This window comes from Salarias fasciatus, chromosome 7 (assembly GCF_902148845.1).
Source record: "Salarias fasciatus chromosome 7, fSalaFa1.1, whole genome shotgun sequence".
NCBI lineage: Eukaryota > Metazoa > Chordata > Actinopteri > Blenniiformes > Blenniidae > Salarias > Salarias fasciatus.
The window spans coordinates 30,020,337-30,034,404 of NC_043751.1; the positions used below are offsets into that span (position 1 = coordinate 30,020,337).

The 14,068-nt window shown below is 44.5% G+C and overlaps 1 protein-coding gene across 1 annotated transcript; it reads left to right on the top strand.

Annotated features, from left to right (window-relative positions):
* The first annotated feature begins 465 nt into the window (after positions 1 to 465).
* rspry1 (ring finger and SPRY domain containing 1) lies at positions 466 to 12,843 on the top strand. Its single transcript, XM_030096671.1, has 15 exons — positions 466 to 795; positions 2,136 to 2,755; positions 4,565 to 4,617; positions 5,691 to 5,803; positions 6,243 to 6,369; positions 6,790 to 6,848; positions 7,423 to 7,489; positions 7,643 to 7,774; positions 7,897 to 8,012; positions 8,109 to 8,252; positions 8,341 to 8,452; positions 8,729 to 8,831; positions 9,271 to 9,423; positions 10,461 to 10,565; positions 10,653 to 12,843. Exons 2-15 carry the CDS (start codon positions 2,358 to 2,360, stop codon positions 10,747 to 10,749), a joined length of 1,779 nt encoding a protein of 592 aa, XP_029952531.1. The 5' UTR covers positions 466 to 795; positions 2,136 to 2,357; the 3' UTR covers positions 10,750 to 12,843.
* The last annotated feature ends 1,225 nt before the right edge of the window (positions 12,844 to 14,068 follow it).

Genomic DNA, 14,068 nt, shown 5'->3' on the forward strand with positions numbered 1-14,068 from the left:
GTATTTCTAAAGCACCATACAGACACAGGTAGTGCTTTACAAGAAAATAAAGGAAACGTTGTAAAACAAGGTGATTAAGGTTATGAAAAATATCAAAACAAAGCGATTCAGAAAGGCAAAAATGAAGAATATTCAGTTCATATTCTTCAAGTGAATATAATATTTGTATAGACCCAAGAGATCCAAGATTATTAGATTTAGAGACAATATTTTGGAGTTATTTTTAATTTTTGTGTTTTACTCTTGAAATACGCAGTTTCCAATCATAACCAACAGGCTGGAGAGCAGTGGAGATGAAAACAGAAGTGACCGGACTGGTTGTTTTTAAAACCACTGCCGGGAGGAAAGGAAAGACTGTTTTTCTCCCCCTGTTTAAGTTGATCGTCCCCCTCTCTCTCCTCCCTCTCGCCTGAGCCTCGCCTCCTCCTCATCCCAGCTGATGATGATGATGATGTGAAGCCTTTAGCTGCCACCGCTACGGAACTTAGCGCGCGGCTAGCGGCTCAGTAGCATCGCAAACAGAGTGTGTGCAGGCTGCTCGCTGTGAATGCGCTGGCTCCGTTATCCAGCGGCTCTGTGTTTATGGGGTGTATCCGCGGATTTACAGCCTCGCTCGTCGCCCGGGTTCCGGCGCCAGGCTTTGTTCACGGTAGCCACTAGCTAAGTTGTGACAGGAGCAGCAGAGGAGTGTCTGGCTGTCGATGCTAACGGCTAGCAGAGGAGCTAGCTCGTTAGCTCTCCGTTCTGTGAAACACTTTTGGTTTTGAATGTCGATGTTTTTCAGCTGGTGTCAACGTAAGTATTGCCCCCGGATTTTATCTGAATTCCCGTAGTCTTATTTGCCAGCTGCCGAGTTGAAAGTTTGGAAAAGTTTATTTAATTTAGAACTGATAGCGTTACAGTGCTGATTTTGTGGGTGGCTAGCTTGCTAGCTAAGCTAAGTGGAAAACTCGTGTTTGTCAACAGAAACCCCAAAATGTGTCGCAAATAAATTAATATATGAGTACTGTCGTCATGCTGTGAACATTCATCTAAATAGAAAACGCTTCTTTCCGACAGCGTTTCTTTTTAAATTGAGCAGACCCATAGTTAGTCTTATCTTTAGTTTTTTTTAATAGTTTATTTATTAAACTGTGTTATCATATCCCGATCTGGTTATGTAACCTCAGCAAATGTAAAAGCTTTATAATGTCACCAGACTGCGTAATTTCACACGGTTAAATTTGTTCTTTTAAATATCTACCTCTAGCTGGGATTGCTAGTCAATAATCCCACTGTTTTTAACAAAGTAAGAGTAAGGGTAAAGGACAGGCTGAAGCAAGTATCAATAATGTCACATGAACAAGAAACAAGGGAATGCTTATTTTAAGCATAAAAAAAAAAATCAGTTGCCAAAAAATTGGGCTCACAGGTGGGCGGGTGACTCTCGCCCTCCTGGGAGACAGATGAGAGAGGATGATGACAATGACAACCAAAATAACAACATCCAAGAGCCAACTTGAGTTTCCACATTGCATGCTGGAGGGGACACGAGCAACATATGAATCTGGATTGAGAGATATCTATGGGATACAGAGGAAATGAACAAACTAAGAAAGAGAGAAGTTAATGAAAAACATTGAAAATAAATTAAAGAATAGAGGACGCTTACTCGGTGCATAAACATGTTAAGAGCAGCGGTAACACAGGCCAGACCTCTTTATGACTGTCTGCAGAGTTTATGTGCTTCTCTCTTCTGATTGCACAATTTTATCATTTGTTTGTTGATATTCATATAGCTTTATTAACCTGGAGCTCCAGTTATTGCACTTTATAGACATGGAACAGGAATAAGTCTGAAGAGGAGGATTTACTCGATTACTTGATCGTCAGACCCGTTGAAGGATGTCTGTGAAAACTGTCCTATAGGGAGAACTTGTTAGATTTGTGAAGTACTGATGAAAATCTAGAAGATGCTTCAGGTTCATCATGAAACTGTTGAGTTTGTGACGTAAATCATGGGAAGATGATGGGCCATTGGAGTCCCAAGTCCCGACTTGAAGCAGGACCAAGTGTTCCTTTGGGTTTATGAAGTACTTTGAGATCTTTTTGGAGGGCACATTTAAAACATGTTGCTTTTGTTTGTGCTTTCACAGCCATGCGAGCCTTGGATGAAAGCTGGACCTGAACCTCAGGCTGTTGGTGGTGATCAGAGGTTTTCTCATTGTGTCACCTGACCCGTCCTCATCCATGTAACCAGCCGCACGTTACTGCTGCTCACACACAGATCTCTGGCTTGGCCACAGAATGATCCTCCACGCTGACCCCACCCAGGCCACAGGGACGAGACTCCCCCAAAACCAGGCTCTTCAAATGATATGATAGTGGCCGCCTGGATCACTTTCTGTGCCTGCAGGAGCCTCGCTCGGGTTCTGCTCTTCCTCTCCTCCTCAAACTCCCATTCTCCATTCAGGGAGACCCTAGCCAGTGTGGTCTCCGGCACCGGAACCATGGGGAACAGCTGCGTGTGCCGAGAGGACAGTGACTTGGAGGACCACCATCACGGGTCGACCAGGGCGACCCGGGGTCAAGCTCGGCGAGTAGATCACAGCACGGGTGTGGGCGTCGACGCGGGAGAGGCCCGGAGCAGCCGGCCCCGGGACCCTGTCCGGCCGCCGCGGCGAGGTCGAGGGCCACACGAACCTAGACGGAAGAAGCAGAACGTGGACGGCTTGGTGCTCGACACGCTGGCAGTCATCAGGACACTTGTAGACAAGTAAGTCTGGTAACGCTATTAATTATTCAGAGGTGAAAATGGAAGGAAGAGTTGGAGTGGTTTGCACAGCTTCCAGATTAATATCCTGCAGATTTAATAGTCCTGTACACAGCGTGTGCGCTTCTGAAAAATTATAGTGATAATTCTGGTAGATTATGCCAAGAAAATCCAAATTTACTAGTGAGTGAGTGAAGTGTCTCTCATCTTGGATATTTTAACTATTAATTCATGTAACTTTGTTGGTTTTTGACAGTTTGAATGCAAACCTGGACAGAAAGAGCAGTCAGAAGTTATTCTAAATATGAAAGGAAATAGAGTGAAATAATGATCAACTCTTTCTGTATTTCATACATGATGGCCACAGGGAATATAAATTGATGGATAAAGGTCCAGAAATGACAAAATCAGCAGCATCTGTTGGACCTCCTTGAATTCAATTGTAACAATTGAATTCAAGGAGGTGGCGTAAAGGTTCCTTTCTGTTCTTCGTTGGATGCGCGCAGGGTCCAGAGTTTTGAGAGAGCTGGCCGCAGCGGTAAAACGCAACTGCTCAACAACATCAAACAATTGAAATGAGGTTCAGTGGCGTGTTTAACCAGGGCTGAGTAAAGCTCGCAGAGTTTGGAGTCGACAGATCTGGTGAGCTTCAGCCTGAAGCTGCATGTGGGATCTTGTATGTGCCGTGCAAAGCATTCTCCGCATCGATCCACCGGCTGACTGGAATAAAGCAGCTCATCAATCTTATCACTTGTGAAACACAAACTTCCTCCTTCCTCTCTACCGATCTGTCGTCGGCACATTTTTCAAAACCTGCACGGATCGACTGTCAAGTCGTGTGTTCATAAGATGTGTACGTGATGTGTAGACGTGAATATTGAACTATAGGTCCACGTGCGATGAAGGCATTTTGGTCTTGTTTGACGAGTTACCAGTCCGATCCTCATCGCAACAGCAGCAGCCTGAAGTTTAGTCACCGACAAATCAATAATCTGTTTTTCTGCACATGGTGCAAAATGTTCAGCAGCACATCGAATCTTATTTCTGGATGTTGTAAACGCAGAAAATTGAGTTTTCTGAGCATCTTTCTTATTTGATAGTGATTCACTTATGTTCATTAGAGTCTTCGTCACTGCTTCCAGCGGCCTTGTGCGTCTCTGTTGTATCAAGGCTGCATGAATGTTGCTTTTGTGAGACTGGTTTCATCTTCAGGTTCTTTGAAATCTTCTCATGTGACCATGTTTCGTTCATCGCTGGTATTTAGAGACTTTTTATCATAATACATTTGATGTGGGTTCTTGTTGAGTTGTTTTGCGACCAAGGTTTAACACAATAACTCAGCATTTTGTGGAAATAAATGTTGAATAAGAAACAAGATGAAGAGGTTCTCTGTGTTATTTCCACATTTAAAGGTTGGATGTTTGTGGCAATTTTACCAACAGGAGAGATGAAAATTCTGTTGATATCGGGGCAGTAAAATGAACACAGCTTCTAAAAGCTGCAGTTTTAAAAGTTATCTTTTTATATACTTTAACATGCGCCTCTCAAACAAATGATAAATGATCCCGAACCAGCTAGGGAATCAAGAATCAAGCCACTTGATTTATGGCTGTTTGGAAAGAAGCAGTTCTGAGTTCAGGACAGGTCGTGACAAGAAACGGTAAGAGTGACTGTTTCCTACGGTGTGAATCATTTCTCCGCGTTGTTCTCAGTCTGTTTCTAACCTCTTTTATCTCAACGTACCATCAATGAATGTGAAACAAGCGCGCATTAAAAAGCACTAAATTGCTGTCTTCTTGTATTTGTTTCCAGTGACCAAGAGCCTCCGTACTCCATGATCACACTGCACGAGATGGCAGAGACAGGTAAAGGAAGCACTTTTCTGCTCAGAACACTGATCCTGGATCTGCATTGTAGAACATCTGAGGGAGGAGGATCACAGCACATAGTCTTAGTTTGACAACCAGTCCATCCTCTGCTCCTGCTTCAGCTGATGTTTATCTGCTTTTTGGGTTTTTCCAGATGCATGTGATGGACGATGCTGTCATGCTGCGCTTGTGGTGATGTGTGTGTGTCTGTGTGTGTGGGCTGGCGTTTAAATTCCTGTGCTGGAGCTTGGTGTCACTCACATCGGGTGTTTGATGCTCACCAGGCGTGGTGTTGTGCGTCCTGACAGCAGCCGCGCCGGTATCAGCTTGCAGGTAGCGAGTCTGAAAGGCAGTCAAGCAGCAAGTCAGTCAGTCAGTCGGCCGTCCAGTCACTTCCTGTTTGACATGTGCTGCTCGCCTCCATTATTCATGAGACAGTCGGCTCTCATAAGTGGTGGTGTGTGAGTGTTTCTTACCGAGTCACCTAATGGACAGGAAATGCATGTTTCAGTGATTGTTCTTCATCCAGTACTCATAATCCAGTTATCTGAGGGACCACACACACTTGGTATTTCTGCATTAAGAACTAAACAACTTTTTGTAGTTGCATTGTTTTTCTCTCAATGTTTCATTTTTCTCTTTCTAGTTTCACAAGATTTCTTGGCTCACACAAGATAATATAACTTTAAATGTAGTCAAAATCTGAATTCTGTGCACATGTTGACGGAGCACTTTGTGTCCATGGAGGACTGTATTGACAGTGACTATGTGCTGCTGAGCAACCTTTTCACCACACCAGTTAATGCACAGCGACCGCGGCATTTAAGACTTTGAGAATTGCTTGTCTACCGGTTTGATAAAGTCAGCACCAATGTTTTACTGTATCAGTTAAAAATTGAATCTCTTGGCTTCGATGTAGTGTGACTACAGTACGGTTTGAATCCTCCTGACGGTTGCTTTGAGGATTACGTTTCTCAGATCAAACCTGCAGCCTGGCACATTGCTGCTGGAGGTCCGTGTCCAATTTGTCTCTTAAACGGTGACTCCATGTCTCCTCGGTTTCCTCCTAGACGACGGCTGGCTGGAGGTCGTCCAGTCTCTGATTCGAGTGATCCCGCTGGATGATCCACTCGGCCCTGCGGTGATCACCCTTCTGCTGGACGAGTGCCCTCTCCCCACCAAGGTTAGAATCTGACCCCGGAACCACGAACTGGATGTGATCTTGACCCCTGTCCAGCCCTGATCAGCTTGATTTGGCTTCATTAGGCTGCTTTTTACGTGACCCTTTTCTCATTTAATATGGATTCATTTTCACAAAGCAGATGGCCAGTTGCAGTGTGATTGTCTGCCTGTAATGTTTGACTTTCACTGCTGAGTTTTCAGCACCCCTGTTTCTTCTGCTTCAAACAAACCAAATCTTGTTAGGACCCCCTGTTTCCCTGACCGGAGTCACCCGAGGACAGAGGAGTCTGTTTATCTGCAGGGGTTTGCTTTCGTATCGCAACATGAAATGAATTTGAGTAGATGTGCGATATTCCAGCTCGACCTCACTTTACATTTTTACATGCGGACTGTGCGGACTCGCCCTTCGCTGTAACAACCTGCCTGTATTCTTTTTCCAGGATGCCCTTCAGAAGCTCTCCGACATGTTGAATCTGAGTTCGGCGGTTGCGAAACAGGACGCTTTGAACCCGGCGAAACACAGAAACACTACGGCTGTCCTGGGATGCCTGGCGGAGAAACTGGCTGGTAAAGCATCAGGGTCGCGCTTGAACGTCTGTCAGACTGGCTCCGAATCTCAGATTGACTCATTTTAAAATCTCACACGTTCAGATTTTGTTTTTTTTAGTCTTGCATCCACATTAGTGCACTGATAGGAGACGGCCTTATTAATGTTATGTTTGTGTGAGATATTCACAGATGCCTTGTGAGATGTTTGTTTACGTAACTGGCTTAGCTAGTCGGTTTATTCCGAGGCAGAAAGCACTTTCTAAACAATGAGGTTTAGATATATATCTTCATAATGTGCTGTTAACAAAACTCCTTTCATACAGGAATAAAGAGACTGTTGGGAGATGTTTTTTCTTTTTTTAAACCCCCCCTTTTTTTTTTTTTTTTTTGATCTAATTTCTGTTCCTATTTTCTCTAATTCCACATTTTTATTGGCAGGACCAGCCAGTATTGGGTTGTTGAGCCCTGGAACCCTGGAGTACCTTCTGGAGAGCCTGGTGAGTGAACGCCAACACCTGGCGTTTTAAATACACAATGTATTTCGTGCTTTTGCAGACTGAAGCCGAAAGTTTGCGGTTGCATTTGGGTGGCTTCACTTGTAAGGTGACGGCCTCGGTAACAGGAGCAGATTAAGTAAGACGCTGACCATCCGTACAAACGCAGCGTTGAAATTAATCCGTGATGCGTAATCATGTTTAATCATGTCAGGGCGCCATATTGGCCATTATCCAAAGCCTTCTAAATCCCCCGTAAGATCACGCCCAACAATGAGAGCGCTGCAGTTATTAGGTGGAAAACAATCTGTCACAAATATACACATTGTTCCTGCTTGTTTTTTTTTTTTCTTCTTCTTCTTTCAAAGTAAGAGTTGGAGTGCTCTTATTAAGGGACAGTGTTTTCGAATTTTGGCCTTGATTGTTGTGCAGATCGTCAAGTGAAGTGGTTAATTAGTTTCTCTCGGCTGTCAGATTGTTAATTTCTGAATTTTAACTGAACTGATTCGTTTTAGACTAAATCAATGAAAAGTCCTTGAATTGAATACGACTGACGGTGTTTCCTGTCCTCCTCCAGAGCTCCGAGGCCCACCCTACTGTCATGCTGTTTGCTCTCATTGCTCTGGAGAAATTCTCCCAAACCAGTAAGTTCACTTCACATCCCGAGGTCAAGATCTATTTTTGGATTGATGAACCCCTGATGTCGGCTCTTCGGTCGCTGCTTGTTGTTCAGGGCAGCCGTCATCATAGATGTGTGAGTGAATGGGACTAATGGCGCCGTGTCCTCTTCCTCTCAGGTGAGAACAAGCTCACCGTATCAGAGTCGTCTATCAGCAATCGACTCGCTGTCCTGGAGTCGTGGGCGGAGCATCCGGATTACCTGAATCGGCAGGTTGGATTCTGTTCCCAGTGGAGCCTTGACAACCTGTGTGAGTATCCTCTTGCCTCAGTCAGTGAACTTGTGTGGAATGTCGTAATAAACAGACTCGACACTGAGAGAGCTTCTTTATTTGACTGTTTGTTGAGATAAATTGTTTCTCATGTTGTCCAGTCCTAAAGGAAGGCCGCCAGTTCACGTATGAAAAGGTCAACCTCACCAATATCAACGCCATGCTCAACAGCAACGACGTCAGCGAGTACCTCAAGATCTCTCCAAGTGGTCTGGAGGTGTGTATTTGTGTGTGTGTGTCTCCTCAAATGAAGTGCAGCATTTACCTAATCTATCAGAAGCTTCACCTTGTTGGTTTTTGCTTCTGTTCCCAGGCGCGCTGCGACGCCTCGTCCTTCGAGAGCGTGCGCTGTACCTTCTGTGTGGATTCCGGTGTTTGGTACTACGAGGTGACTGTCGTTACGTCCGGAGTGATGCAGATCGGATGGGCCACCAAGGACAGCAAGTTCCTAAACCACGTAGGTATCCTTCGAGTGTGTCACCGGAGCTCCCCTCTGATCGCTGCAGTTCTCTCATTGTTTTGTTTTTTTTCCCTCGCTGTTTCAGGAAGGTTATGGGATAGGAGACGACGAATACTCGTGTGCGTACGATGGCTGCAGGCAGCTCATCTGGTACAACGCTCGCAGTAAACCTCACTCTCACCCCTGCTGGAAGGAGGGTAGGAGTTACTCACACGGTCGCTCGTAGTCGAACTTCAAGATGAAACGGTCAACTTGAACATCGTGCCTCTTAATATCTGCCTTATTCATTTGGAGTGTGCTCCATTGTTGTTGGTGTCTCTTGGTTATTTTCTGATTTAGATTTTAACTCCCACACTCCATCGCTGCCAGCGCTCAGTCTCTGGCTTGCCTCCTACACGGAGGGTTAACAGCAATAGCGGGCTTGCCAAGGGTTTATTCTGGTGTGTGTGTGTGTGTGTATCTGTCCCGTTTAGGAGATGCCATCGGCTTCCTGTTGGATCTCAGCAAGAAGCAGATGATCTTTTATCTAAACGGACATCAGCTGCCCCCAGAGAAACAGGTCTTCTCATCAGCAACGTAAGTTTTCCCACAATCAAAACTGACAAGTTTTATTTTTTATTTATTTATTTTTTTGGCCTTTTTTCTTCACACGAGTCCAAACTGTGGCTTTTATAAATAAAAGTCTTATAAATAGAACGGAAAACACCGACCCAGGAAGCTCGCAATTTGAAATGTTGTTGCTGATGAATCAAAACAGCAGAACTAAAGAAGCCAATGTGGCCCTCAAAGGAAAACCTGAGGGGACGCACCTGTTTTGTGGGTTTTATTCTTTCTTTGATAAATGAATTGAAGTAGTGGGTCTTTCGTTTTTATTGACGCCCTGCAACATAAAAGTGCAGCACTCTGCACTGTTTGCGTGAACTGCTCAGCACGCCACCCCTGCAGGGCGTCCTGTCCCACGTCAGAATGACCACTGGGAGTGTCGTCCGTTAACCAGGCCGCGTCTCTCCGTCAGGTCCGGTTTCTTCGCGGCAGCCAGCTTCATGTCGTACCAGCAGTGTGAGTTTAACTTCGGGGCCAAGCCTTTTCGCCACCCTCCCTCTGTCAAGTTCAGCACCTTTAATGACTTTGCTTCTCTGCTACCCAGTGAAAAGATCATCCTACCAAGGTGAGAAATGGCCAATAAAGGATTTTTTCTTCTTTTCTTTTTGCTTTCAGTACACAACACTGAGAGCTTGGGAGAGCAGCATGCAGTCTGCTGTTCCTACCAGCCCTCCGGTGAATCATGTTTTCACACTGTCACTGCGTAGGTCTGGCATGAAACCAGCATGACGAATCGTTTGGGGTTTCACCAGAGGAAACGGGGCTTGATCGTCACTTGTTGATTAGTTGGCTCCATTAAACAGGCCTTTACACTTTGTTTTGGGAGTATAGTTAAAAGCTGTAGTGAAGTTAGCCTAACTAGCCTGTTTTAAGGTTTTTAGTAAAGTGCAAATCACATTTCAGAGAACTTAAAGCAGAGAACAGCCTCATTTCTCTTTAATGCGATCTGGCACCTTTCTCTCTCTCTCGTGGGTCCAGGGCCTCATGTTGGGAATGACTGATCTGATATGACGATATTAACAGAATATTTATTGATGTTCAGAGAGTGGATCTGACCGAGAGATAAAATATTCCAGATTACCAGCAGTGAAAAGTAGTGTTGACACCACCATCTGCTGCTTGAGGTATTGACCAGCTGCCCCTCCGAGGACCTCTGAAATGATCACAAACACATGAGTCTGGGGCTCAGCCGCAGTTGGTGGCCTGTCAACATACCAGCGGTGCGTCCAAAGAGTGAACGAGGGGAGGAATGCTGAAGTGCTCTATGGTTCATATTTTTCTGTTTATGAAAGAAAAGAAAATTTGCTTTGAAAGGAGCCGATTTGTTCTTAGGTGATGGTCTAACCCAGTCTCTGAGGAATGCAACCTAATAATTATAAAGTAAAAATGTGAAGAGGCCTAATTTCCCCTGTTCTAACAAGCTGATATCGCTGAGTGAGGAGGCAAGTCAGTCAGCCAGGATGAATAAATACCAGAAAACGCTCTCAGCGGAACTCTGATCACGGCATTGTTGGTTTAATCTGTCACCGAAAGGGCTGTTGTGTTGAATAAACACTCATCTGTGTATATGTGTGTGTATGTGTGTGTGTTCTCTCTGGTCAGACACCGGCGTCTGGCCTTACTGAAGCAGGTGAGCATCCGAGACAACTGCTGCACGCTGTGCTGCGACGTCATGGCCGACACGGAGCTGCGGCCCTGCGGACACGGGTGAGTGTGGACGGACCGCCGAGCCGCCGGCAGTGCAGACTCGCCTCCGGTGAAGAAACTGACGACGCTTGGTTGTTCTCTTTCCAGTGGTATGTGTATGGAGTGTGCCTTACAGTTAGAGACGTGCCCGCTGTGCCGCCAGGACATCCAGACCCGCGTCAGACTCATTGCTCATGTCTCCTGACACACTTCCCGCCCTCCCTCCAGCAAAGAGAGAGACACGAGCCCCACACCCTCCCGCTCCTCCTCCTCCTCCATCATCTCGCTCTCACCCGTCAGGGCCGTGAGGACGGCGCCGCAGCATCGTGACGGCGGCAGAACTGCGGGTTCTGGTGGGAGGAGGTAGCGACGGAGGTGAGGAGATGGAACCACAGCTGGACCCCCCCCCCCCCACACCCTCCCCCCACCGTCTCACCTCTTTTGTACCCTTCTGACAACTCCCTGCAGAAACTGGGCCAAGAATCGTCTACTTTCTACTCGGTGTGTTTTTTTTTTTTGTTGTTGTTTTTTTGTGAGGAGCGGTGACCTTTTAACCAGATTAGGAGACTAAACCAACTTCTCGTCTGCGAGCCCCCTTTGCGTCATAACGCCATCCAGACCGGAGGATCCCGCTGCGGCTGCAGCGATTTCATCAGTGTCACGCACACGTCTGCAGGTCTCTCAGGGCCTGGAGAGCAGTATTAAACCCAAGGTACAAAGAAACTGGAGACGGATCTTCACCTCCTGGTTTTTCTGGCTGTAGGTAAACGAGTTGTCGTCTTCTCCAGGTAGCATTTTCATTGTCTCGTGCGACGCCCACACTGGTGGCAGCTTTACTGTCTGTGCTTCTCCATCGCCCACAAGCCAGGTTTGTCACGTAAAGGATTGCGTTGTGGGCGAATGATGGGATTTAATCGCTTTCTGTGTCAGAAAACCGTGATATTACAAGTTGATTTCTTGAGTTCTGTTTTCAAATCTAGTTTACAAAAATGTTTCCAAAATCAGCCATCGCTCAGAAAGAAGAAGAAGAAAAAAAATCATGTAAAGAACCGATGAACGACACACTTCAGTCTGGTAGAAGTCGCTGATTTTCAGTCTGGCTGACCCCGCTGCTTCTTGTGCTCTTGTCTTTTTGCTCAGATGTTTTCTCTGACTCAGTCATGTTTGAAGCAGAAACACACACACACACACACAGGGATCGATTTCCCAGTTACAGATGTGCATTTTGGAGCACATTTGTAAATGATCTCCCCTTCTCAGACTTCTGGAATTAGCTGGTTTTTGCTCGATTGGTGCTAACAGTTTGGCGTCAATGTAGCTCCAATAAGAGTCATTTTAGGCACCGACGTAAGAAACTTATGTCTTAATATCTTCTGATGACAGATGTGTTTGTGTTAGGACAACAATTCTCAAGATGTGATTTGATCTTTGTGAAATAAATGACGATGAACTGGTTTCGTTTGAAGAGCTGAGCGGTAAATTGTTTATGCAAATGTGAAGTTGTTTTTTTTTTTTTCCTTCAGTATCAGTTTACAGGATGGAGGTCTGGTATGCGGTCAGCTGAGGAAAGCCCCTCACGGCACAGTGACTGAAAAATTTGCTTCGCCTGCCGCTTTAATCAGACTCCTGGCAGATGCGTTTGACCTTCTCCCCCAAAAAAACCGAGGTTATGGAAGTGTCATTTCCAGTTGAGGTCAGGCTGGGTGAGATGTGTTTTCCCTTTCTGTGCTCTGTGTGACGCGACACATGCTCATTCTGCAGTTTCCCCATGTTCCTCCCTCTGTCTGCAGCTTCGTGTTTCCTGTCTGTCCATCCTATACTTGAAGCATCTCTGGGGTTGACTGAATTACGTTTGTATATCTGAGATGGGTAACCAAATTAACGAGAGATGGCGGTTCAAGACAGACTCTTATTTATACAACTTAAAGAATCCAAATCATGATACTGATTAATACTGATCAAATTCTTTCTGAACGAGGTGGTGGTCCACCACGCTGCATGAGGAGACTGTAAAATCATTCAGACTGTGTGAGACTGGTTTGTGACGCGCCTCTCGGTTCGACAACAGGCTGGGCTGCTCAGTGTTTGTTTCCTTGTATTTCCTGGAGCACCTTATACAGACGTGGGAGCAGAGAGAAAAGCCGTCTCTGGTTTGAGATGAAATTCAGGATTGTAAAGAATGCGTTGTATTTAAAACATCTATTAATGAAATTTACCCCAGAGCTCCCAAAGATGTGACTTATTGATGAGTTGTTGTTTCCTGGATTGTGATATTTGTAATAAATGTATGTTCATGTGATTATTTTTGAATGGCTGGCTTGTGCTTTCTCTATGACAGGACTATTTTAAAACACTTCTCTATAAACCAAAGGTGTAACATGACTTTCTGTAAGAAGTGGGACCTGTAAATTGTACAATAAAAAAAAGAAGAAAACTAATTGCATGATGGACAACATGTAATGTTATGTACTTCATGCCGCTTTTATATTAGAAATTTTAGTGTTTCACTTTCTGGGGCTGTCGTTGGCCTACAAAGGACTGAAGCCTGAAAATTTACCTGTATCTTTTCATTAATATACAGTATTTTTCATGAATAAGTCTTAAACCTGTTTAAACAAGGAAAGCTTGGACAGGGACAAAAAATTAATGAAAAGTAACTTACCATGTGATTCTTAATCACCGCTACATTACATGAGGCAAAGCACAGTTATTAGTCTGTAAAGTGACGATTTTAAAATATTAAATCTAAAGATAGCCTCTCCAGTGTGTCTTCAGTGGTTTGGATTTAGTTTCCATTAGTTTTTCTAATATCTTGTCTGTTAAATGTGTTAAATTATCTGAAGCTGAAAGTGATCCTTGGGGAATAAATTAGAAACAAGTTATCTTAATGGAAAAGTGTTTTCTACATTGCAAGGTTGTCTCCAGCTGAGTGGTTTACACTCTTATTTCATCATGTACTTAGTCTTGATGATATTCACTGTTCTTAAAATTTTATCTAATTCTGTGTATATTTTCATTTTGTTTTCAATAAAGATTTATTCTCATAATTCACAGGAAGGAAACCATGCTGGTCCTCCGACTTGCCAGGATTGTTGGCGCTTTTGCGCCCTCCAGTGGCGGAGATAACTTTTTATACTTGACAAAAACTAATCTAAAACTATGTGTTGCATTTCTTTTCAAGAATTAGGTTGATGCAAGATAAATTTACACAAATTTTCTTTCTTATATAGCCTTAGTGAATTGCGCTTAAAACTGTTTTAAAAAAAAAGGAGCGGAGATCCAGTCATAATTAAAACGTTGAACGTCAAATCAAATCAAATTTTATTTATAAAGTTCTTAACAAAAACCAAAAGGTCCCCAAAATGCTTCACAAAGGAGGCATGAAATATGTGATTTTCGTCCCTGTGTCTCTGTGGAGTGGTCATAAACAAACGTTTAATGTTTGGATAATCTGGCGCGTCCAGGCAGGAACCAATAACACACATGTTTAGTTCCACCGGACGAAAATAAGCCGTGCGCAGCCA